We start from the raw sequence: 24835 nt of genomic DNA, 5'->3' as shown, positions 1-24835 counted from the left end.
ATCCCATTTCTCAATTTTGGCTTTTGCTGCTGTTGCTTTTGGTGTTTTAGACATGAAGTCCTTGCCCATGCCTATGTCCTGAATGGTGTTGCCTAAGTTTTCTTCTAGGGTTTTAATGGTTTTAGATCTGACATTTAAGTCTTTAATCCATCTTGAATTAATTTTCGTATAAGGTGTAAGGAAGGGATCCAGTTTCAACTTTCTACATATGGCTCGCCAGTTTTCCCAGCACCATTTAATAAATAGGGAATCCTTTCCCCATTTCTTGTTTTTGTCAGGGTTGTCAAAGATCGGATGGTTGTAGATGTGTGGTGTTATTTCTGAGGGCTCTGTTCTGTTCCATTGGTCTGTATCTCTGTTTTGGTACTAGTACCATGCTGTTTTGGTTACTGTAGCCTTGTAGTATAGTTTGAAGTCAGGTAGCGTGATGCCTCCAGCTTTGTTCTTTTGACTTAGGATTGTCTTGGAGATGCGGACTCTTTTTTGGTTCCATATGAACTTTAAAGCAGTTTTTTTCCAATTCTGTGAAGAAACTCATTGGTAGCTTGATGGGGATGGCATTGAATCTATAAATAACCTTGGGCAGTATGGCCATTTTCACAATATTGATTCTTCCTATCCATGAGCATGGTATGTTCTTCCATTTGTTTGTGTCCTCTTTTATTTCACTGAGCAGTGGTTTGTAGTTCTTGAAGAGGTCCTTTACATCCCTTGTAAGTTGGATTCCTAGGTATTTTATTCTCTTTGAAGCAGTTGTGAATGGGAGTTCACTCATGATTTGGCAAATGCACCTTGTTTCAGAAGTGGGAAGAGTAGAGCATAGTGGAAGGCTTTCCTTATTTGTCAGTAGTGTGAGTGCAAGGTGTATGTTGCTTAGCGTATGTATATAAGAACCACATGAGTACATTTTTTATATTGTGTCTACATATTTTTTCTAGAACAGTGGGTGCATCTAAAGAATATTTTAAAACACATTTTTAGTTATCTGTTGAAATTTATTAAGGCAGTATTAGTATCCTTTTAAAATCACTTTTTGTAGAGTCATCTCGTTTGATGGGAGAGTTCAACCTTATCGTTTAAAATTTCTTAGAGCAACTGTGTACCTTATTTGGGTGTTTTTTGAAGATAAGGTAAAGGTAAAGTGATTTGGGAATTTTGAAAAGGAATTTTTTTTCTTTCTAAGTAGTAATTAGATGTCTTGGCAAGGCAGTAGTAGTTACATAGTAGTTAAGAGTGCAGGCTCTAGAGCCTAACTGCCTAGTTCCAATCCTGGTTAATACTTGTTAGTCCTATCAACTTGGACAGATCAGCTTGCTGTGCCTGTCTTTTCTGTAAAATAATGTTAATAATAAAGCCTTTCTCCTAGGATTGCTCTAATGATTATATGAGCCAGTGTCTGTAAAATGTTAAGAATCGTTCCTGGGCCAGACTAGTACTCAGTAAATGTTAGTTATGAAAGAAAATGTTAAGTTTCCTCCAAGGTGGGTGTATTTTTACATCTTTTACAAGGGGACCATCAACTATCTGAAACTTAGGTTTTGACTCATAATTAAAATTGGTTAGAAAAACTAGAGCCCTGATATCACTTATTATAATTAAACTTAAAAATAACAGCCTACATGAGGGATGTATTTATATTAAATGTTTAAATGAGAAAAGTATTTCCTTAGTAGATAATATTATTTATATAAGGTTATTCTAGTTTTTAAATGTTATAGTCCTATTTTGAGTAGCTTTTAGAGAATTAAAGATTTTTAGATTTTCATATGGGCTCTCATTGAAAAATGGCTGGGAGACAGGTATCCTCTGTGCTCCCATCAAAAAGACAGAGAAGTTTGTCTTCTTACCATGATTGTCAGTAAGATTAATTGCTAGCAATAACAGTAGAAGAGTTAGAACTGCAACAACAGCTCAGTTGTGTATTTAGGCATACAAGGAGTTCAGTGTTGCTTATATGTGACGTATAATGCCTGAAGGGGTAGGAGATGAGGCCAAGCAATGTGGACTTTATCCTTTGGTGATAGGTAAAGTTAAACAAGGATTAAAAAAAATTCTTAAGATACTTTATTTCTGTTTGCTGGAAAATTGACATAATACACTATGCTAGTCCCCCATTGTGGCTACAACAAATGACCACAAACTTAACAGCTTAATATGTCAAACACTTATAATTTTATAATTCTGTTTTTCACAAGTAAATGCACAGAGTTGCTTGCCTGGTTTCTCCGCTTCAGATCTTATAGGCTAATATCAAGGAGTCACCCAGCAGAGCTCACGTCTTGGAGGCTCTAGAAAGACTCTATATCCAGGCTCATTCAGGTCGTTGGAAGAATCAAGTTCCTTGTGGTTGTAGGACTGAAGTGTATATGTTCATGGTTGCTGTCAGCTGAGGGCCACCCTATCTCCTAGGGACCTCTCTCTGATCCTTACATAGGGACTGGTACATCTCAGAGCCAGTAATACCACAATATGTCTTTCTCATGCTTGGGGACTGACTTTCCCTTCTACCACATCTCTCTTGCCTGCTCCTTAAAATTCATCTTTCTGACTACAGCCAGAGAAAGTTATCTGTTTTTAAGGGTTTATGTGATTACACTGTGTTACTTGGATAATCTCAGAAAGGTCCCTCTCTTAAATTCTGTAATCTTTCTTAACATCTTCAAAGTTATTTTGCCATGTAAAATAAGAAATTCAGTTCTTAGGAATTAGGGCATGGGATCTTTAAGTGGGGTCATTCCGCCCACACATATTTCTTGTCTTGTTAGAAAGGAAACCCTCAGAACAACCAGAAAATTTTGAAATAAGTAAATAATCATGTAATATCTGTAATGTAAAACATGCTTGCTTAGAATGGCACCCTTATGCACTGCTCAACCATGTGTAGCAGCCCTGACCTACCGGCGGTTCAACAAAGTCTTAGATGTGTCCATGAAACTAGGGGACTGGGATGCCTGTTGGAGTCTTGGCTTATACAGTTACCTTCCATTCTGGTGATGTTTCGTAACACAACTTGCCAAATTATTAATACACAGGTAGTAAATGGCAATCTTTTTGCATGAGAGCAGAAGAGTAATAGGTGGAATCAATAACAGCAGTAAATTAACAAGTAGTTCTTAGAATCTAATGACATTTGCTGGACACTTCTTACGTTCCTGTTTTACAGGAGATAAATCTAGGGTCCAGAGCAGGGATGCGACTTCCCCAAAGTCTCATAGCTATACAGCTAGTAAATAGTGGAATCAATTTCTGAGCCCAGGTGTCTGTACTATTCCCCTTCTGTTGGTCACTGGAACTAAAATTGTTTAGTGAATCTTTCAGTTTTCATAGTTTGTACTGAAACCAGATTTTAGAGCTTTTGAATCTTTTAAATCATAATCTTGCACATATCATAGCTTTTTTGATAGATAATATGATTTTTGATGTTCTTTTATTACTATTTTTTCCATTTCAAAATAACGAAGGATGGGCTAGCATATTTATTTCATTTATTGCTTCCCTTCTCTATTTTCTTAACCTCATTAATAATATAAATTCATTTCTATTGTATGCTCTGAGCTGTTAGAAACTTGCCTTTTATAAAGCTTTTCCATGGGCAGTTATTCTAATTGAAATAATGGGACTCTGTACAAGAAGGAAAATAAATGTGACTAACCCTGGGGATCTAGGAATTCTTTGCTTTGCACTTTAGCACCACTTCATTTTTCTGAAGCTACTAATTGTTTCACCTTGCAGCATTAATGCTATTGGAACAGTGCAGTTTCAAACTTTCATCTCCCTTTTACACTCAGGAGAATTAAAAGCCACAGTATCTCATTCTAAGAGGTGGGCTACCCAAATTTTCTAGGCTGAGAAAATAAAACCTAAAGGGATAAAGAGAATAGTAAAATAACTTTCATTTCAGCATCTAAATTGTGTTAGGATGGCTTAACTCCTTTCCCACGCTTGGAGAAATGTATCTGTTCAGTCTTAGTTGAAAGATAGTGCACTTTCCATTGGAGCATTTGCTTTATATTTGTCACTTTTAAAGCAGTTTTTTTTTTTTTTTTTTTTTTTTTTTTTGTAATTTTGCTATAAGAATGATGCAGTTAGCATCTGTTGTCAGTGTACTGTAATGGAGCTCACTAATGTTCTACATCCCTCCTCTTTCACAGAGTACGATTTTGGAAGCAAAGTAATTTTCAGCGATCTGAAAGCCTGTTTGATATATAAAAGGAGTTACCAGAATGACTAACATAACCATTCTTATTTTTTCCTATCCTCAAAATGGTACTCCTGCCCCCTCCTCCACCCCCGTGTTTCCCAGGATGTGCTGAGTTTTCTTTCTACTCTGGAAAATGCTGAGAGAAAGAGAAACTAAATATATGGAGCAGAGAAAAAACTTATCTGAATATTCTTCAAAATACTTTCCTTGTAGTCCTTCAAATTTAAATTTCTAAAAGTATTTACTGTTATGTAAAAGATGTAAACTTATTTTGATCCTCTTGCAAATATTATTGTCTTATCCAGTGTTATGAATAAATAAGAAGAGAAAAATCACTGATTTCTCAGGACCTAAAGATTATTCTTTTAAGCCTGCCTGCCTGCCTGCCTGCCTGCCTGCCTGCCTGCCTGCCTGCCTGCCTGCCTGCCTTTCCTTCCTTCCTTCCTTCCTTCCTTCCTTCCTTCCTTCCTTCCTTCCTTCCTTCCTTCCTTCCTTCCTTCCTTCCTTCCTTCCTTCCTTCCTTCCTTCCTTCCCTCCCTCCCTCCCTCCCTCCCTCCCTCCCTCCCTCCCTCCCTCCCTCCCTCCCTCCCTCCGAGATGGACTCTCACTCCTGGAGTGCAATGGCATCATCTTGGCTCACTGCATCCTCTGCCTCCTGGTTTCAAGTGATTCTCCTGCCTCAGCCTCCTGAGTAGCTGGAATTACAGGCATGCCCTACCACACCTGGCTAATTTTTGTATTTTTAGTAGAGGCAGGATTTCACCATGTTGGCCAGACTGGTCTCAAACTCCTGACCTCAGACGATCTGCTCCTCTTGGTCTCCCAAAGTGCTGGGATTACAGGCGAGAGCCACTGTGCCTGGCCTCATTCAGTTAATTTATTGAGAACCTGCTGTGTCCTAGATACTATTGACCACTATATGTACAGTGTCACTTTTTAATATAGCTTTTATACAGTTATTTTAAAAAGAAATTTAGAAAACAAGAAAAAATATTTTATATTTACCTGCATATTTACTATTTCTTTCCTTTTGACAATCTGTTTCTCTATAATGTCATTTTCATATCATCTTGATTTTTGAAGGGTATTTTTGATGGATATGGAATTCAGAGTTAATAAGCTTCTTTCGGCACCTTAAAAATGTAGCTCCATTGTCTTCTAACTTATATTATTTTTAGAAATGAGAAGACAATGAAAATTTTTATCTGTGTTTGCGTATTTTTATTGTTTATTTTTACCTTTGGCTGCTATTAAGATTCTATATATCACTGGTTTTCAGTTATTGATTATGACAATGTCTTTATTTTTTTCCCCCTGTTTATCCTGCTTGGGATTCATTTAGCTTTCTGCATCTGTAAGTTACAGTTTTTACCAAATTTGGAATTTTTTAAGTCCTTATTCAAGTACATTTTCTTCCTCTGTGACTCCAATTATACGTTTGTTAGAATGCTAGATATTGTTCCACAGGTCAGTGATATTCTGGGTTTTTCCTCAGATTTTTTTTCCCATTTGTCTTTCATTTTAGATAGTTTATATTGCTGTGTCTTCAGATTCGTGGATCTTTTCTTCTACAGCTAAGCTTATTTGTTCAGTTTTTCATTTCACATATTGTATTTTTCTGCTTTAGAAGCCATATTGGTTTCTATTTTGTATTTTCCATTTTTCTCATCATATTAATATTTTCAGTGAAATCTTTAAAAATATTTGTAATAGTATTAAAAGGCTATTTGTCTGCTACTTCTGTCTTCTCTGTCATTTCTGGGACTCTTTGTCTATTAGTCATTTTTCTCCTTGTTAGGTTTCTGTGTCTTTATGTGTAGTAATTTTTTATTGCATGCTGTGAATGCTATGTTGTTGTTGTGTACTTGTGTCTGTGTGTATTTTAATTTTTTTTTTTTGAGGTGTGTGTTTTTTTGTTATTTTGGAAAGCTTTTAAATTACTTGTGCATCAGCGTAATCATTTTAAGGGTCATTTTAAAGCTTTATTTCAGCAGGTATATAGTAGTCTTTACTTTGGGGCTAATTTAACCCTCCTACTAAGTCATGTTTTTTTTTCCTGAGCTCTCTACTGAAAGCCCTGAATGTTCAGTGAAGCTGCTTAGAACTCACATGTCTCCCAGCCCTATGCGAGCTCTGGGAATTGCATCACTTACAGCTTCCTGATAGTTGTTCTCTGCTAGGCCTCATGGAATCTCACACTAAACATGTATAGCTTATTATTTATCTAAAGACTCATTGAGATTCCATGCAGCTTTATGGAGTTCTATTAATATCTCTGCCTACTTTCCTCCTTGGAGGAACTCTTAGAAACCTTAGTTTCCTCAGGCTCCCCAAACCGATCTCTATCTTCTTAACTCGGTGTGAATGCCATTTTCTGCTTAGGTTCCTCCTCCTCATCCTTCCATCTATATAGTACCTTTAGGCAGAAATCTAGAGTATTTCAGGGCTTATTCATTTTCCTTCTCTCAGAGATCATAGTCCTTCCCTGCCTGCTGTGCAGTATCTGTATATAATTGTAGCCTATATCTTACTCAGTTTTCTTGATGTTTATAGCAGAAGGGTAAGTTCATTATGGCTGGAGGCAGAAGTCCCTGCTAGTTTAATTTTAATTCTGATTTATTCTTATTCAAGTAGTATTTAGTTAATGGGAATTCTGACCAGCTGATTATACAAGGTGCAATAGGGGCATGCCTCTGAGATTTGGGCTTTTGTATTGACTCACCAGGCATGCATTCCAAGTAAGTGCAGACTGGGCCATCCTAAATCACAAGATTAGTAGCAAGACATATCAATTTTCTTATTCTCTCATTAATTTAGAGTGAAGTTTTAAAAAATACTTCAGTTTTTCTTACACCCTCTTTAATCAGATCCCATTTTTATAAATCATGTTTTCCTTATGTGAAGTGATACAGCTATATTGCTAATCAACTGTATCCTTTTAAAATTTCAGGAGCAGCATTTCTTGCTATTACCACTATCTATGCTGAGACTGGTTCAGGTTTTGTAGTACCAAGTGCTTCTGCCAAAGCAGGTGTGGAAGCCATGAGCAAGTAAGTACTTCCTTGTCAATCCTGTTGCTGAACATAACTAATAGAGTTTGGTGGCGCAGGGAACTAAATTCTTGCTTTCTGGTGTCCATCCAGAGAAAAGTAAAACAAAGACTTGGATTCACCATGAGACACGCATTTTATCTCCCAGATAAGTCTTATTTGTCTATAGCAGCATTGTCCTGTGGAACTTTCTGCAGTGATGGAAATGTTCTGTAAATATGCACTATCCAATAGCCACATGCAGATATTGAACCCTTGGAATATCCCACTATGACTGAGAAACTAAATTTTAAAAATTAATAGTTGTATATGGCTAGTGGCTATGTATTAGACACCACAGGACTATAGCTTTTTTGCTCTCCCAAAGATCTTTATCAGTGCCATCCCTAACCCCTCTCATAAGCACATCTTTATTCTTTTATTTCACATACTGTTTAAGGTTAATGGGACTAACACAGACTATGAGAACTTGCCAAGTCCAGTGGCCTTCTCTCAGCAGAGTATAACTGCTTTTTTTTTTTTTCTCTGAGACAGGACTTCACTCTGTTGCCCAAGCTGGACTGCAGTGGCACAATCATAGCTTATTGCGGCCTTAATCTCCCAGACTCAAGCAATCCTCCCACCTTAACCTCCCAAGTAGCTGGGACTACAGGGAGGTGCCACAGTGCCTGGCTAATTTTTAAAAATTGTAGAGATGAGGTCTTACTGTGTTGCCCAGACTGGTCTGGAACTTCTGACCTCAAGAAATCATCCTGCCTCAGCCTCCCAAAGTGCTGGGATTACAGGCATGAGCCACCATACCCAGCCATGATTGCTTTTTGAATTTGTTCTCCATTGTCTTTGTTAAAATGGGGATTCTCATCATTTCATTGCTTGTCTGGCTTGCTGTAATCACGGTATATTTCTTTGCTACCAGTCTCTTCCCCCTGTATTTTTTATTCACATTTTCACCAGAATTATCTTTCTAAGGACATGTATGTCTGCTCACGACACTCCCCAGCTAAAAATCTTAGATCATTTCCTGTCACTCTTTGGAATAAAAGCCAGAACTCACTATGGCATTCTAAACAGACTTGTCTCTGGCCATTGTTAATTAATTTATTTATTCAATAAGTATTTATTATATACCTTATATGTGCTTCGTCCTAGGGATATGATAGTGATGGAAATAGAACAGTCCTCATTGTCAGCTGAGTTTAAATTTTTTACTATTCCATTTATTATTTCCATGCTTTAATTTCCATTAACTGTTCCATGTTTCCCTAAATGTACCATACAGCTTTCCTATGTCTATGCCTGAGTTATATTGTTGTTGGAATTTTGCTGTGATGTTTTGCTTACTTCCTTTGGGATATTTTCTCTGTAATCATTTCCTCCTCTCTGCCTTAAAACTTTGTTTAATCCAATCTAGTGAGAGGACAAACACTAATAAGTAGATTCTAAAATGAAGGTAATATACCAATATAGCAGAGGCAGAGAGCAGGGCATGGCCGGCTGGAGTGCAATGGTGCGATCTTGGCTCACCACAACCTGTACCTCCTGGGTTCAAGTGATTTTCCTGCCCCAGACTTCCAAATAGCTGGGATTATAGGCATATGCCACCATACCTGTCTAATTTTGTACTTTTAGTAGAGATGGGGTTTCTCCGTTAACATTAAGCAATCTGACTTCCCCACTTCAGCATGAGTTCTGTGAGAGAAAGGGCCATATGTTTGCATCCTCATTACCCAGAAGGTTCTGGTCCATAGCTGGTGCTCCATGCTTGTTCAGCTGAATTATGGTACTCTTCTTTTAGTAATCCCAGAGCATTTTTAATATTTAAGTCAGTAAATACACATTAGTTTGAGACAGAAAGAAATATTTATTCACAAGCTGAATCTTAGTCTGAATAGAGATAATTACCATTTTTAAGGTCATGTGGTGTTGGAAATAAAGGATGAGAACTTGACTATTTTGGCAGCATTTGTTCATTGTCAATATTTGTTTTGTGAGAACCCTTCAATCTTGTTAGAGGTTTTCATCTCATGCCCTTTAAGAACTGATTTGGTGCTGCTTTTATTGTGTTCCTGCATATAATAGATGCTCAGTAAACATGTGCCTTCCTTTACAGCTTGAGTTGCCATCAACCTTCTTCTCATACTTTATAGTACACAGTCATACTAAATAAGGCATTGTAGGTTCCCAAATTCTACATGTTGTTTGGGCCCTTGTCCTTTACTCATACTGACCCATATGCCTTGGCTGTCTTCCTTTCTCCATCTGTATTAGTCCGTTCTCATGCTGCTATGAAGAAATACCTGAGACCGGGTAATTTATAAAGAAAAGAGCTTTAATTGACTCACAGTTCCACATGGCTAGGGAGGCCTCAGGAAACTTACAATCATGGTGCAAGGCACCTCTTCACAGGGCAGCAAGAGAGAGAATGAGTGCCATGTGAAGGGGGAAGCCCCTTATAAAACTGTGAGATCTTGTGAGAACTCACTCACTATCGCGAGAACAGCATGGGGAAAACTGCCTTCAGGATTCAGTTTTGTCTACCTGGTCCCACCCTTGACATGTGGGGATTATTACAATTCAGGGTGAGATTTGGGTGGGGACACAGAGCCAAACCATGTCACCATCCTACCTCCTTAATCTGTCAGCTCCTCCTTTCTCCTGCCTTTTGCAGCAAACTCCTAATCCTTCTTCACCCGTCAGCTCAAATGTTACCTCTTCAGAGAAGCCTTCCCTGTCACTCCCACTTAGGTTCTTCTTCTTTTAAGCAGGTATGGCTCACATCACACAATTCCCAGCCTAGTAACTAATTCATTATATAACCAAGCTCACCTCTCTTGAGAGGGAGGGACTGCTCTTTTGAGAGCAGGGACTGACTTTATTTGAGGCTAAACAGTATTTATAGTATTGATACATGGTAAGTGTATGATAAACATTTGTTGAATGAACAATAATAATGGCTAACATACTGAATATATTGTTCTTAGCATCTTAACATGCAGAGCTAACTGTATGAGGTAGATTCATTATCAGATTACAGTAGTTCTTCAGTATATCAGCTAGCTTAATGACAGTTGAAAGATCATGCTAGCAATTGAACAAATGTATCTGACACACCTCTGAGCACAGAGAGGATGGCTTTTCCTCTAGGCAGATTTTCTTAACAGGTTGCTCAGTTTTTCATAGGATAATATAGACTCTGCTCAGTACAGTAATTCTATTAAGACATGAAGCAATTTAGAGTAGATACACTATAAATAAATGCCCAGGGTAGCTATGGCAATGAAGTTTGTCAAAAACATCACTCAGAGAAGCAATTTTTATGTATGTTCTGTCTGAAAGATATACAGCCCACCCATTTCTCTAAAATACATTCATGGATTAAGTCAGATTAACAGGCTATCTTTAGATTACATGTACCCTATTCTGTAGAACTGGGTTTACTGAATTGACCTTTGAAGTGATGCTGTAAGACTGTATTAATGGATGTCTGATAGATTCATAGAACTTAGCCCATTTTTAAAATTATTATAGTTTACATTCTGGGATACATGTCCAGAATGTGCAGGTTTGTTACATAGGTATACATGTGCCATGGTGGTTTGCAGCACCCATCAAGCCGTCATTTACATTAGGTATTTCTTCTAATGCTATCCCTCTCCTAGTTCCCCAACCCTCGACAGGCCCAGTGTGTGATGTTCCCCTCGCTGTGTCCATGTGTTCTCATTGTTCAGCTCCCACTTATGAATGAGAACTTGCGGTATTTGGTTTTCTGTTCTTGCGATAGTTTCCTCAGAATGATGGTTTTCAGCTTCATCCACTTCCCTGCAACGTATATGAACTCATCCTTTATTATGGCTGCATAGTATTCCATGGTGTATATGTGCCACATTTTCTTTATCCAGTCTATCATTGATGGGCATTGGGGTTGGTTCTAAGTCTTTGCTATTAAGAACAATGCTGCAATAAACATATGTGTGCATGTGTCTTTATAATAGAATGATTTATAATCCTTTGGGTATATACCCAGTAATGGGATTGCTGGGTCAAATGGTATTTCTCGTTCTAGATCCTTGAGGAATCGCCACACTCTCTCCCACAATGGCTGAACTAATTTACACTCCCACCAACAGTGTAAAAGTGTTCCTATTTCTCAACATCCCCTCCAGCATCTGTTGTTTCCTGACTTTTTAATGATTGCCATTCTAACTGGCGTGAGATGATATCTCATTGTGGTTTTGATTTGCATTTCTCTAATGATCAGTGATGATGAGCTTTTTTTTTTCATAGTTTGTTGGCTGCATAAATATCTTCTTTTGAGAAGTGTCTGTTCATATCCTTTGGCCACTTTTTGTTGGGGTTGCTTGTGTTTAATTTGTTTAAGTTCTTTAAGTTCTTTGTAGATTCTGGATATTAGCCCTTTATCAGATGGATACATTGCAAAGCTTTTCTCCCATTCTGTAGGTTGCCTGTTCACTCTGATGATGCTTTCTTTTGCTGTGCAGAAGCTCTTTGGTTTGATTAGATCCCATTTGTCAACTTTGAACTTAGCTTATTTTATCTATTGCAAGGATACAGTATCTTAAGGAGATTGTTATACTACACAATTTTCCTTTTGTAAGTCTAGAAAGACTTAAACAATTTTTCGTATTAGAAACAATTGTGCTTTTCCTGAACAATTAGCTTGCTTTTTCTTTATGGGTACTGTGGATTGTGTAACTGATTAGGCTTACCTTTTTTGTATAGAGTCATGGGATGAATAGATACCAGTTTGTGATGTGACTGTTGCAGTTATATGGAATGTCACACACTTCAGTAAATTTAGATATTAACTTCATTCTTGGCTCCATTATATTTCATTATCCTGGCTTTTCTCTCTCTTTATCTTGCTTTTTTTTCTTTCCTTCTTTCTTTCAAATTATCCTGTCTTCCTCATTTGCATTATATGTATTCTTTTAAGCTACCTTGTCATTATTTGAAATTACATTAAGTATATATACACACAAATATATGTATGAATGTAAATTCCTAAAATGAATTTAGATTTTAAAAGAGCTATCTGTAAAGTAAGCTTTTAAAACAACTTCCTTTGAAGTTCTTTGTTTGCTATTAGTGTTATATTTTGCTTCAGGACATTAAGCAAGATTTTGTTAGATTCCTATTTCCTTTCAAGTTTAGTTCAACAATTATATTACAGCCTAGTTAGACATGGATGTGGTTAATATTTTCAGTCGATGTAATCTTTTACTCAAATAAAACACTTTTGATGTTATAGACATTGTAATCCAATGTACAGGGCTATGAGTAAAGTTATAATGAACTTTGTAACTATAAGACTCAACTCCAGAAAATGTGAGGGAAGGGCATAAAGCACTCACGTTTTTATGTGAGTAACGAATACCTACTCTAAAAATGTATATTGACATTGGACTTCATATTCTAAACTACAAATGGTAGGTGGTATAGCATAGTGGTTAAGGACACGAAAATGTAAAGAGTAGGTTGTACAGTAGAGTGACTAAGGGTACAGACTGAAGCTAGACCTCTTCAGGTTGACAAATTGGCCATTTGACATAGAGAAAATTATTTAACCTCTCTGTGCCTTAGTTACATTATCTGTTAATATAGGGAGCGATAATAGTACCTACATCTTGGGGTTGTAATCTCTGACATGTAGTAAGCATCTAGTGAGTCTCAGTTATTACTGTTTTTAACATATGGTATAATATCTCAGAATGTATGTTGTTGATTTTAATTTTTAGGTCTCTTGCAGCTGAATGGGGTAAATATGGAATGCGATTCAATGTGATTCAACCAGGGCCTATAAAAACCAAAGTAAGTTGTATTTTGCTTGTTATCACATTGTGAATGATAAATAATGAAACACTGATAGATATATTCTGGTTGTTGTGTAAAGGACTTTCCAGAGATGCCTGGGTTTAGAGCCCTGGTTCTAAGGAAGAGGCCTTTGCCTTTATTCATTATCGAATATAAGAAATAAGGAGGCGGGCAGGAATATAGCAGCTATGCAATTTCTTCATAATGTCAATTTCCGTGTCTTAATCTTTTGGGATCTTTTATGCCATCAGTGTTGGCACTTTATCTGATTTGCTTCAGTGGTTATTGTCCTGTATTTGTTAACTTTCACGACATTTTAAAGGCTCTTACATTGTCTGACGTCCTTTTTTAAAAAAAAATCAAGGAAATGTAACTATATTTATAGTTTGAGAGATGCTCCAGTAACTTATTATACAGTCTTTGTCTTGCTATAGGTAGGTAGCATTTTCCTTGACTCATGCTTGTGCCCTTTCACTCTCAGTCAATTATGCATGTCATCTAACGCCCACATCTCTCTGATTATGAATCCTTCTGACAGCATGGATTTCACCTGTAAGTAATAATCCTTGCAGATACTCATTGCAACTTGTAATTATCTCTAATGTCACAGATGTTGCTCAGAATGTCCACAGCTTCTCTGCTCTCTCATTATTCCAAAATAACTTCACCCGCACACTTCTCTTGGTTTTTACCTAAAGCAGGTATTTATAATGCCAACCAGATGTAATGTTGAAAGGTCAGGCAAAATTTGGTAACTTGTTTCACTTGTGTAAACATATTGGAAAATAATACTAAGGGATATTTGGGTTATAGGTAGCTCTGGGTATTAAGTAATAACTTGGAAATGTCCATATTAGTTTATTTAGCAGTTTAAAGGATGGGAAGTAGAAATAAAAACTTCCTGAGTGATTGCAACTTGATTGACTATCTTATTTATCTGACAATTCAATACTAAACAGTCTAATACAGTTAGTGGAAAGAAACTTAAAAACATAACATTAAAATACATGATTCAGGGTGGCCATGTCCTAAGCATATCTGAAAAGAGGCTTATAGACACAAATGCTTCTCTCCAGGATACCAATATCTAGGGAAAAATCACCTGCGTTTTATTTATTTATTTAACCTATCTTTATTGACTGTTCACTGTATGCAAGGGTACTGAGAAAGATACAGAAATATCTCTAAGAAAGTGCTCACCACTAAGTTTATAGTCTAGCCACTGAGATAGGAGTTATACCCAAATAATAACTATTTACTGTTAAAGAGATTAAAAGAAAACTGAAGTGTAGAAACTCCCTAGCATGCACTTTTTAGAACCAGGATTTGGACCAGTTGCTACCCCTTGTCTCTGGGCTTTATACCCTCCTGGGAAGAACTGGAGGTCTCTCATGGAGTCCTCTGAGTGTTTGTTCTATCTTCTGGCCACGTTATTGAGGAAAACTGTCACCTAAACTTCAAGGCACTAGTACAGAAAAATCCATTTGTTTTTATTAATCAGTGCACATCCATAATTCATCTTGGTTTGTTCCTTCACATCACTGACAGAAAGCAAATTGTTTGGCAAATTTAGTTATAGTTTTTCTCTGTCTAGAATCTAATTGAATTTCTACATCCTTGTTTTCTTCCTTTTCTAATATTTTGGGATGAAAGAAAAGGAATTTCCTCTTAAATATTTCCTATGAGCCACTTTTCTGTGTTTATTAAATGAAAAGCCAGTAATACCACTGCCTTTACCACCTAAGCTTGTACATATTTCAGAGTACCTTTATATACATTTTTTTCATTTGATGCTTATAACAGTTTTGTGAGGTAGCTAAGATAGATATCCTCATTTTACATAGAAGAAACTAAGATTAAAAGGGTTATATTTTCCAGTGATGTATTTTTTTTTTAAAGAAGAATTTGGTGAAATTGTTTTTTACTTACAAAGCCTGAGGTTTTAAGCTGCATGGTAGCATGCCATTTTATACACATTTTTTTCTTAAGTAGGAAAGGAGTTGATTGAAAAACCCAACACAACCCAATTGTTTTCTTAATTTCTAAGGGTGCCTTTAGCCGTCTGGACCCAACTGGAACATTTGAGAAAGAAATGATTGACAGAATTCCCTGTGGTCGCCTGGGGACTATAGAAGAACTCGCAAATCTTGCTGCTTTCCTTTGTAGTGATTATGCTTCTTGGATTAATGGAGCAGTAAGCATTGTTTATTTCTCTTCACTTTTTTTTTCAGGAGTGTGTTTGGGGCAGGGAAGTCTGTTCTGGAACCAATCCTGACAATGCTAAATGTAAATATGATTTAAAATACGTATTTAGCTGTAAATAATATGAAAATATTATATATATTGTTTAAACTATGACATTTATTCAGTGATGTATTAGTCCATTCTCACACTGCTAAAGACATACCTGTGACTGTAATTTAGAAAGAAAAGAGGTATAAGGGAAGCGCAAGGAGTCAGGGAATTCCCTTTCCTAGCAAAGGGAAGCCCTGACAGATGGTACCTGGAAAATTGGAACACTCCCACCCTAATACTGCACTTTTCCAATGGTCTTAGCAAACGGCCCACCAGGAGATTATATCCCGCACCTGGCTTGGACGGTCCTATGCCCACAGAACCTCACTCACTGCTGGCACAGCAGTCTGAGATCGAAATGCAAGGCCACAGCAAGACTGGGGGAGGAGCATCTGCCAATGCTGAGGCTTGAGTAGGTAAACAAAGTGGCCCAGAAGCTTGAACTGGGTGGAGCCCACCGAAGCTCAGAGAGGCCTGCCTGCCTCTGTAGACTCCACCTCTGAGGACAGGGCATAGCTGAACAAAAGGCAGCAGAAACTTCTGCAGACTTAAAGGCCCCTGTCTGACAGCTTTCAAGAGAGTAGTGGTTCTCCCAGCACGGAGTTTGAGATCTGAGAACGGACAGACTGCCCCCACAAGTGGGTCCCTGACCCCTGAGTAGCCTAACTGGGAGACACCTCCCAATAGGGGCCGACTGAAACCTCATAAAGCCGGGTCCGCTCTGAGTTGAAGCTTCCAGAGGAACGATCGGGCAGCAACATTTGCCGTTCTGCAATATTTGCTGTTCTATAGCCTCCACTGGTGATACCCAGGCAAACAGCATCTGGAGTGGACCTCCAGCACACTCCAGCAAACTCCAGCAAAACAGACCTGCAGCTGAGGGTCCTGACAGAAGGAAAACTAACAAACAGAAAGGACATCCACACCAAAACCCCATCTGTGTATCACCATCATTAAAGACCAAATGTAGACAAAACCTCAAAGGTGGGGAGAAACAAGAGCAGAAAAGCTGAAAATTCTAAAAATTAGAGCAGCTCTTCTCCTCCAAAGGAATGCAGCTCCTCGCCAGCAATGAAACAAAGCTGGATGCAGAATGACTTTGACGAGTTGAGAGAAGAAGGCATTAGACGATCAGTGATAACAAACTTCTCCAAGCTAAAGGAAGATGTTCAAACCCATTGCAAAGAAGCTAAAAACCTTGAAAAAATATTAGACAAATGGCAAGCTAGAATAAATAGCATAGAGAAGACCTTAAATGACCTGATGGAGCTGAAAACCATGGCATGAGAACTACGTGACACATGCACAAGCTTCAGTAGCTGATTTGATCAAGTGGAAGAAAGGGTATCAGTGATTAAAGATCAAATGAATGAAATGAAGCGAGAAGAGAAGTTTAGAGAAAAAAGAGTAAAACGAAATGAACAAAGCCTCCAAGAAATATGGGACTATGTGAAAAGACCAAATCTACATCTGATTGGTGTACCTGAAAGTGACGGGGAGAATGGAACCAAGTTGGAAAACACTCTTCAGGATATGACCCAGGATATGACCCCAACCTACCAAGGCAGGCCAACATTCAAATTCAGGAAATACCGAGAATGCCACAAAGATGCTCCTCGAGAAGAGCAACTCCAAGACACATAATTGCCAGATTCACCAAAGTTGAAATGAAGGAAAAAATGTTAAGGGCAGTCAGAAAGAAAGGTCGGATTACCCACAAAGGGAAGCCCATCAGACTAAGAGCGGATCTCTCAGCAGAAACTACAAGCTAGAAGAGAGTGGAGGCCAATATTCAACATTCTTAAAAGAATTTTCTACTCAGAATTTCATATCTAGCCAAACTAAGTTTCATAAGTGAAGGAGAAATGAAATCCTTTGCAGAGAAGCAAATGCTTAGAGATTTTGTCACTACCAGGCCTGCCTTACAAGAGCTCCTAAAGGAAGCATTAAACTTGGAAAGGAACAACTGGTACCAGCCACTGCAAAAACACGCCAAATTGTAAAGACCATCGATGCTGGGAAGAAACTGCATCAACTAATGAGCAAAATAACCAGCTAACATCATAATGACAGGATCAAGTTAACACATAGCAATATTAACCTTAACTGTAAATGGGCTAAATGCTCCAATTAAAAGACACAGACTGGCAAATTGGATAAAGAGTCAAGACCCATCAGTCTGCTGTATTCAGGAGACCCATCTCATGTGCAGAGACACACATAGTCTCAAAATAAAGGGATGGAGGAAGATCTACCAAGCAAATGGTAAACAACAAAAAAAGCAGGGGTTGCAATCCTAGTCTCTGATAAAACAGACTTTAAACCAACAAAGATCAAAAGAGACAAAGAAGGCCATTACATAACAGTAAAGGGATCAGTTCAGCAAGAAGAGCTAATTATCCTAAATATATATGCACCCAGTGCAGGAGCACCCAGATCCATAAAGCAAGTTCTTAGAGACCTACAAAGAGACTTAGACTCCCACACAATAATAATGGGAGACTTTAACACCCCACTGTCAACATTAGATAGATCAACGAGACAGAAAGTTAACAAGGATACCCAGGAATTGAACTCACCTCTGCACCAAGCAGACCTAATAGACATCTACAGAACTCCTACCCCAAATCAACAGAATATATATTCTTCTCAGCACCACATCACACTTATTCTAAAATTGACCACATAGTTGGAAGTAAAGCACTCCTCAGCAAATGTACAAGAACAGAAATTATAACAGACTGTCTCTCAGACCACAGTGCAATCAGACTAGAACTCAGGATTAAGAAACTCACTCAAAACCGCTCAACCACAAGGAAACTCAACAATCTGCTCCTGAATGACTACTGGGTACGTAACAAAATGAAAACAGAAATAAAGATGTTCTTTGAAGCCAATGAGAAAAAAGACACAACATACCAGACTCTCTGGGACACATTTAAAGCAGTGTGTAGAGGGAAATTTATAGCACTAAATGCCCACAAGAGAAAGCAGGAAAGATCTAAAATTGACACCCTAACATCACAATTAAAAGAACTAGAGAAGCAAGAGCAAACACGTTCAAAAGCCAGCAGAAGACAAGAAATTACTAAGATCAGAGCAGAACTGAAGGAGATAGAGACACCAACAACCCTTCAAAAAATCAATGAATCCAGGAGCTGGTTTTTTGAAAAGATCAACAAAATTGATAGATCACTATCAAGACTAATAAAGAAGGAAAGAGAGAAGAATCAAATAGACACAATAAAAAATGATAAAGGGGATATCACCACCAATCTCACAGAAATACAAACTCCCATCAGATAATACTATAAACACCTCTACACAAATAAACTAGAAAATCTAGAAGAAATGGATAAATTCCTGGACACATACACCCTCCCAAGACTAAACCAGGAAGAAGTTGAATCCCTGAATAGACCAATAACATGCTCCTTAATGAAGGCAATAATTAATAGCCTACCAACCAAAAAATGTCCAGGACCAGACAGATTCACAGCTGTATTCTACCAGAGGTACAAAGAGGAGCTGGTACCATTCCTTTTGAAACTACCCCAATCAATAGAAAAAGAGGGAATCCTCCCTAATTCATTTTATGAGGCCAGCATCATCCTGATACCAAAGCCTGTCAGAGACACAACAGAAAAAGAGAATTTCAGACCAATATCCCTGATGAACATTGATGCAAAAATCCTCAATAAAATACTGGCAAACCGAATTCAGCAGCACATCAAAAAGCTTATCCACCATGATCAAGTTGACTTCATCCCTGGGATGCAAGGCTGGTTCAACATATGCAGATCAATAAACATAATGCATCATATAAACAAAACCAAAGATAAAACCACATGAATATCTTAATAGATGCAGAAAATGCCTTCGACAAAATTCAACAGCCCTTCATGCTAGAAACTCTCAATAAACTAGGTATTGATGGGACATATCTCAAAATAATAAGAACTATTTATGATAAACCCACAGCCAATATCATACTGAATGGGCATAAACTGGAAGCATTCCCTTTGAAAACTGGCACAAGACAGGGATGCCCTCTCTCACCACTCCTATTCAACATAGTGTTGGAAGTTCTGGCCAGGGCAGTCAGGCAGGAGAAAGAAATCAAGGGTATTCAGTTAGGAAAAGAGGAAGTCAAATTGTCCCTGTTTGCAGATGACATGATTATATATTTAGAAAACCCCATCATCTCAGCCCAAAATCTCCTTAAGCTGATAAGCAACTTCAGCAAAGTCTCAGGATACAAAATCAATGTGAAAAAATCACAAGCATTCCTATACACCAATAACAGACAAACAGAGAGTCAAATCATGAGTGAACTCCCATTTACCATTGCTTCAAAGAGAATAAAATACCTAGGAATCTAACTTATAAGGGATGTGAAGGACCTCTTCAAGGAGAACTACAAACCACTGCTCAATGAAATAAAAGAGGACACAAACAAATGGAGGAACATTCCATACTCATGGATAGGAAGAATCAATGTTATGAAAGTGGCCACACTGCCCAAGGTAATTTATAGATTCAGTGCCATCCCCTTTAAGCTACCAATGACTTTCTTCACAGAATTGGAAAAAACTAAATTTCATATGGAACCAAAAAAGAGCCCGCATTGCCAAGACAATCCTAAGCCAAAAGAACAAAGCTGGAGGCATCATGCTACCTGACTTCAAACTATACTACAAGGCTACGGTAACCAAAACTGCATAGTACTGGTACCAAAACAGAGATATAGACCCATGGAACAGAACAGAGCCCTTGGAAATAATACCACACATCTACTACCATCTGATTTTTGACAAACCTGACAAAAAAAAAACAAGAAATGGGGAAAGGATTCCCTATTTATTAAATGGTGCTGGGAAAACTGGCTAGCCATATGTAGAAAGCTGAAACTGGGTCCCTTCCATCTTATGCAAAAATTAATTCAAGATGGATTAAAGACTTACATGTTAGACCTGAAACCATAAAAACCCTAGAAGAAAACTTAGGCAATACCATTCAGGACATAGGCATGGGCAAGGACTTCATGACTAAAACACCAAAAGCAATGGCAGCAAAAGCCAAAATAGACAAATGGGATCTTATTAAACTAAAGAGCTTCTGCACAGCAAAAGAAACTACCATCAGAGTGAACAGGCAACCTACGGAATGGGAGAAAATTTTTACAATCTACGCATCTGACAAAGGGCTAATATCCAAAATCTACTAAGAACTTAAAGAAATTTACAAGAAAAAATCCATCCCATCAAAAAGTGGGTGAAGGATATGAACAGACACCCCTCAAAAGAAGATATTTATGCAGCCAACAGACACATGAAAAAAATGCTCATCATCACTGGACATCAGAGAAATGCAAATCAAAACTACAATGAGATACCATCTCACACCAGTTAGAATGGCAATCATTAAAAAGTCAGGAAACAACAGGTGCTGGAGAGGATGTGGGGAAATAGGAACACTTTTACACTTTTGGTAGGACTGTAAACTAGTTCAGCCATTGTGGAAGACAGTGTGGCGATTCCTCAAGGATCCAGAACCAGAAATACCATTTGACCCAGCCATCCCATTACTGGGGATATACCCAAAGAATTATAAATCATGCTACTATAAAGACACATGCACACATATGTTTATTGCGGCACTATTCACAATAGCAAAGACTTGGAACCAACCCAAATGTCCATCAGTGACAGACTGGATTAAGAAAATGTGGCACATATACACCATGGAATACTATGCAGCCATAAAAACAGATGAGTTCACGTCCTTTGTAGGGACATGGATGAAGCTGGAAACCATCATTCTGAGCAAACTATCGCAAGAACAGAAAACCAAACACCACATGTTCTCATTCATAGGTGGGAATTGAACAATGAGAACACCTGGACACAGGGTGGGGAACACCACACACACGGGCCTATCATGGGGTGGGGGAGGGGGGAGGGATAGCATTAGCAGATATACCTAATGTAAATGACGAGTTAATGGGTGCAGCACACCAACATCACACATGTATACATATGTAAGAAACATGCACGTTGTGCACATGTACCCTAGAACTTCAAATATAATTAAAAAATAAAAAGAAAAGAGGTTTAATTGACTCACAGTTCTGCATGTCTGAGGAGGGCTCAGAAAACTTCCAATTATGGCTGAAGGGTAAAAGTCATAACTTTACATGGTGGCAGGCAATAGAAAGAGAGGGAGAGAGAGAGAAAAGGGAGACAGAGAGGTGTGTGTGTGTGTGTGTGTGACGGGGAAAGAGCCCCTTATAAAACCATCAGATCTTGTGAGAACTCACTGACTATAACAAGAACAGCATAGGGGAAACTGCCTAGTCCAATCACCTCTCACCGGGTCCCTCCCTCCACACCTGGGCATTATGAGGATTACAATTAAAGATGAGATTTTTGTGGGGACACAGCCAAACCATATCAAGTGATAAATTAATAGATGCAAGTTACCTTGATAGATATACCTTTAAGATGATCTTCAAGATTGGGTAGATTTTTGAAATTGTGGAGATGTTAGAAATAGAATTATGAACTGTGTAAATCAATTTAGGTTTAATCATGAGTTTTATCTTTAAAATTTGGGCTTGATTTAAAGTGCCAAAGAGATATTCCATCCAAAGTATGGGAAAATGGCTAGTGGTTCAGAAACTTTTTAAAAGGAGTAGTTTCAGAGTTTAAAAATTTGTTTTTTCCAGGTTGTTAAATTTGATGGTGGAGAGGAAGTACTTATTTCAGGAGAATTCAATGACCTGAGAAAGGTAATGCCATTTTGTGTGTATAATGTAATATTAGCAGCTCAGATACTAAGCTTTAAAAACATGTAAAAAGCACATTAAATTGACATCTTTTTGTGTTAGGTCACCAAGGAGCAGTGGGACACCATAGAAGGACTCATCAGGAAGACAAAAGGTTCCTAAGACCACTTTGGCCTTCATCTTCGTTACAAAAAAGGGAATAGAAATGAAACAAATGATCTCTCATCTTTTGACTATTTCAAGTCTAATAAATTGTTAATTAACAAACATGCATTGAATATGTATTCTGTGCCAAGCCAGTGATAGCCATTGTATATTCAAAGATGAATAAAATGAAATATAGTCCTTCAAAACATTAAAAAAAAAAAAAAAGGAGGCATGGGGAGAGTAGGTAGTAGGTAAAGATTCCTCTTTACCACTAAAAAGTGCTTAGAAGTGCAGAGAAAACAGATCTTTGTGGCTTGGAAAATCAGGAGAAACTCAATGGTGGGGGTAGTATTTGAGTTACATATTATACTATACCTATACTGATAGGGCCTAAAAGAAAGAAATTAGAGGATACACACTAAATATAATAGACTTTGCCTTTCCAGTATATTTTCTTTTCACTGGACTTGTGAATTACTTCTTTGGGTAACTCAGTATTAACTCATATCTTTAATTTTTACTAGGACCTATTTGTAGCCAGGCATTTCATTTAGTACTGAATAAGCTATAGCCCTTGCCCTTTTGAAATTCATTATCTAGCAAGATAGTCAAACTTATAAATAATTACTTATGGTACATTGTGATAAGTATTATTCCAGCAGTATTTGAGTGTGGAGGAGGAAGTAATTCATTCTGTCTCCAGAGTTTAGAGAATGTGATGCCTAGGAGATAGCATGCCATCCCAGCTGTAAAAGAAGAATAGATTTTTCTGGGTAAAAAAAGGTAAACAAAGTCTATAAAATATTTTTGTGTATCATTTGATTAAATTTCCTCTTTGGTTTGACTAATTTGTCATCCTGAAAATCAAATAATAATGAATCCAAAGTCTCAAGTCTACAGAGCTATACTTCTGAGCCTATATTTTTAAAATGTCCATTTTGCTTTCCCAGGAGTCACTTATAACATGTTCACTAGACTGACTATCGCCATTGCCCAAGTTGACAGGAGAGGAAACCAGCTTCCATATTACCTCATCTAAATAAATCTGCAAAGGAATCCAGTTTTCCTGTTTGAATATATATGCCACAAGCCCCATGGAAACCCCAATTACATTGACAGTTAATTGTGTACATAAATTACATTTATTACATTTAATTGTGTACATGTAGGGGAATGTTATAGGTTTGGAATAAGTGGCCTGACATTTCTAATTATACTGACTTTCACTGGGCTTTTTAGGCTGTTACACTTTTTCTCCACATGCTTGCAATACAATACTCTCAAAATAAAATGCAGACAGTTACCTAGTCTCCATTTTACCTTTTGTACTAATCGTGTCTATTAGTCTGTTCTCATGCTGCTAATAAAGACATAACCAAAACTGGGTAATTTATAAAGGAAAGAGGTTTCATTGACTCATAGTTCAGCATGGCTAGGGAGGCCTCACAATCATGGCAGAAGGTGAGTGAGGAGCAAAGTCATGTCTTACGTGGTGGCAGGCAAGAGAGCTTGTGCAGGGGAACTCCCATTTATAAAACCATCAGATCTTTTGATGCTTATTTACTATCACATTATTGTGTTGATATTGTGTCCACACACCATTAGTGATGGTTTATCACTCATTCCATTTCCAAACCCACCTTCCCACCTACCTCTCACCAAACACACAAAGACACTTTCCCTCCACTGATTCCACCAATATAGCCGTGTTTCTCTTTCTGGTTAAATTGATACTAAATGTTTACATTTATATAACTTAATACATTTTTTTTTCCAGTGTTATTTCAACCTTTTTTTTAAAAAAAAAATTCAGATTACATGATAAATCAGATCCTTTTTAAGATAAATATTATTTTTAGTATTCTGTTGTTTTGATGTATCATAATTTATTGGAAATAGGATTATTTATAATTTTATTATCTTTTTAAATTTTTATAAAGACAGTGTCTTGCTATATTTATCAGGCTGGTCTTGAACTCCTGACCTCAAGTGATCCTCCTACCTTGGCCTCCCAAAGTGCTGGTGTTACAGGCATGAGCCACTGAGCCTTTGTTTTAAAATTTTTTGTTTTTAAATGTTTTTCAAGAATGCTGATGCCTCCCTTGCCAATGCATTTTAAAATTAGTATTAATATTACTTTTGATTGGAAAATCATAATTGAATTCATTTATGGGGTACCCTGTACATTTTAGGGGTACAGTGTGATGTTTTGGTATATGTATACTGTTAGGCAGGAGTCTAGACCCAACATGGCGGCATTACCCGGTGTAGCAGGCCTTTTGTTAAAGACTCCCTTCACCCTTGTACATACCCGCAGACTTACATGCATCAGAGTTCCGGCTGGGCAACCACACTCCCCCATGACCTGCAGCTCACCTGCATTCCACAAGTTCGTAAACAGCAGTTTCAGTTAACAGTTTCCAAAGACCCCTTCCTCGTGACCCTTACTCAACTCCTGCCCTAGTAGTTTCAAGACCCCCCCAGGCCCTGTTTGCACAACCAGCTTCCCTACCTCTCAGGCTA

The 24835-nt window shown here is 37.7% G+C and overlaps 1 protein-coding gene across 1 annotated transcript in view; it reads left to right on the top strand.

The window, feature by feature from the left end:
• Positions 1-22434, top strand: part of DECR1 (2,4-dienoyl-CoA reductase 1) — a 45181-nt gene extending 22747 nt beyond the window's left edge. Inside the window, exons 6-10 of the mRNA XM_050802625.1 lie at positions 7152-7251; positions 13008-13080; positions 15131-15277; positions 22106-22168; positions 22268-22434. Coding sequence (XP_050658582.1) covers positions 7152-7251; positions 13008-13080; positions 15131-15277; positions 22106-22168; positions 22268-22327 — 443 coding nt within the window. The 3' untranslated portion in view covers positions 22328-22434. The remainder of the gene's footprint in view (positions 1-7151; positions 7252-13007; positions 13081-15130; positions 15278-22105; positions 22169-22267) is intronic.
• The last annotated feature ends 2401 nt before the right edge of the window (positions 22435-24835 follow it).

This window comes from Macaca thibetana, chromosome 8, assembly GCF_024542745.1.
Source record: "Macaca thibetana thibetana isolate TM-01 chromosome 8, ASM2454274v1, whole genome shotgun sequence".
Classification (NCBI taxonomy): Eukaryota; Metazoa; Chordata; class Mammalia; order Primates; family Cercopithecidae; genus Macaca; species Macaca thibetana.
The sequence above is the reverse complement of the archived record's forward strand: the minus strand, read 5'-3'. Positions and strand labels throughout refer to the sequence as shown.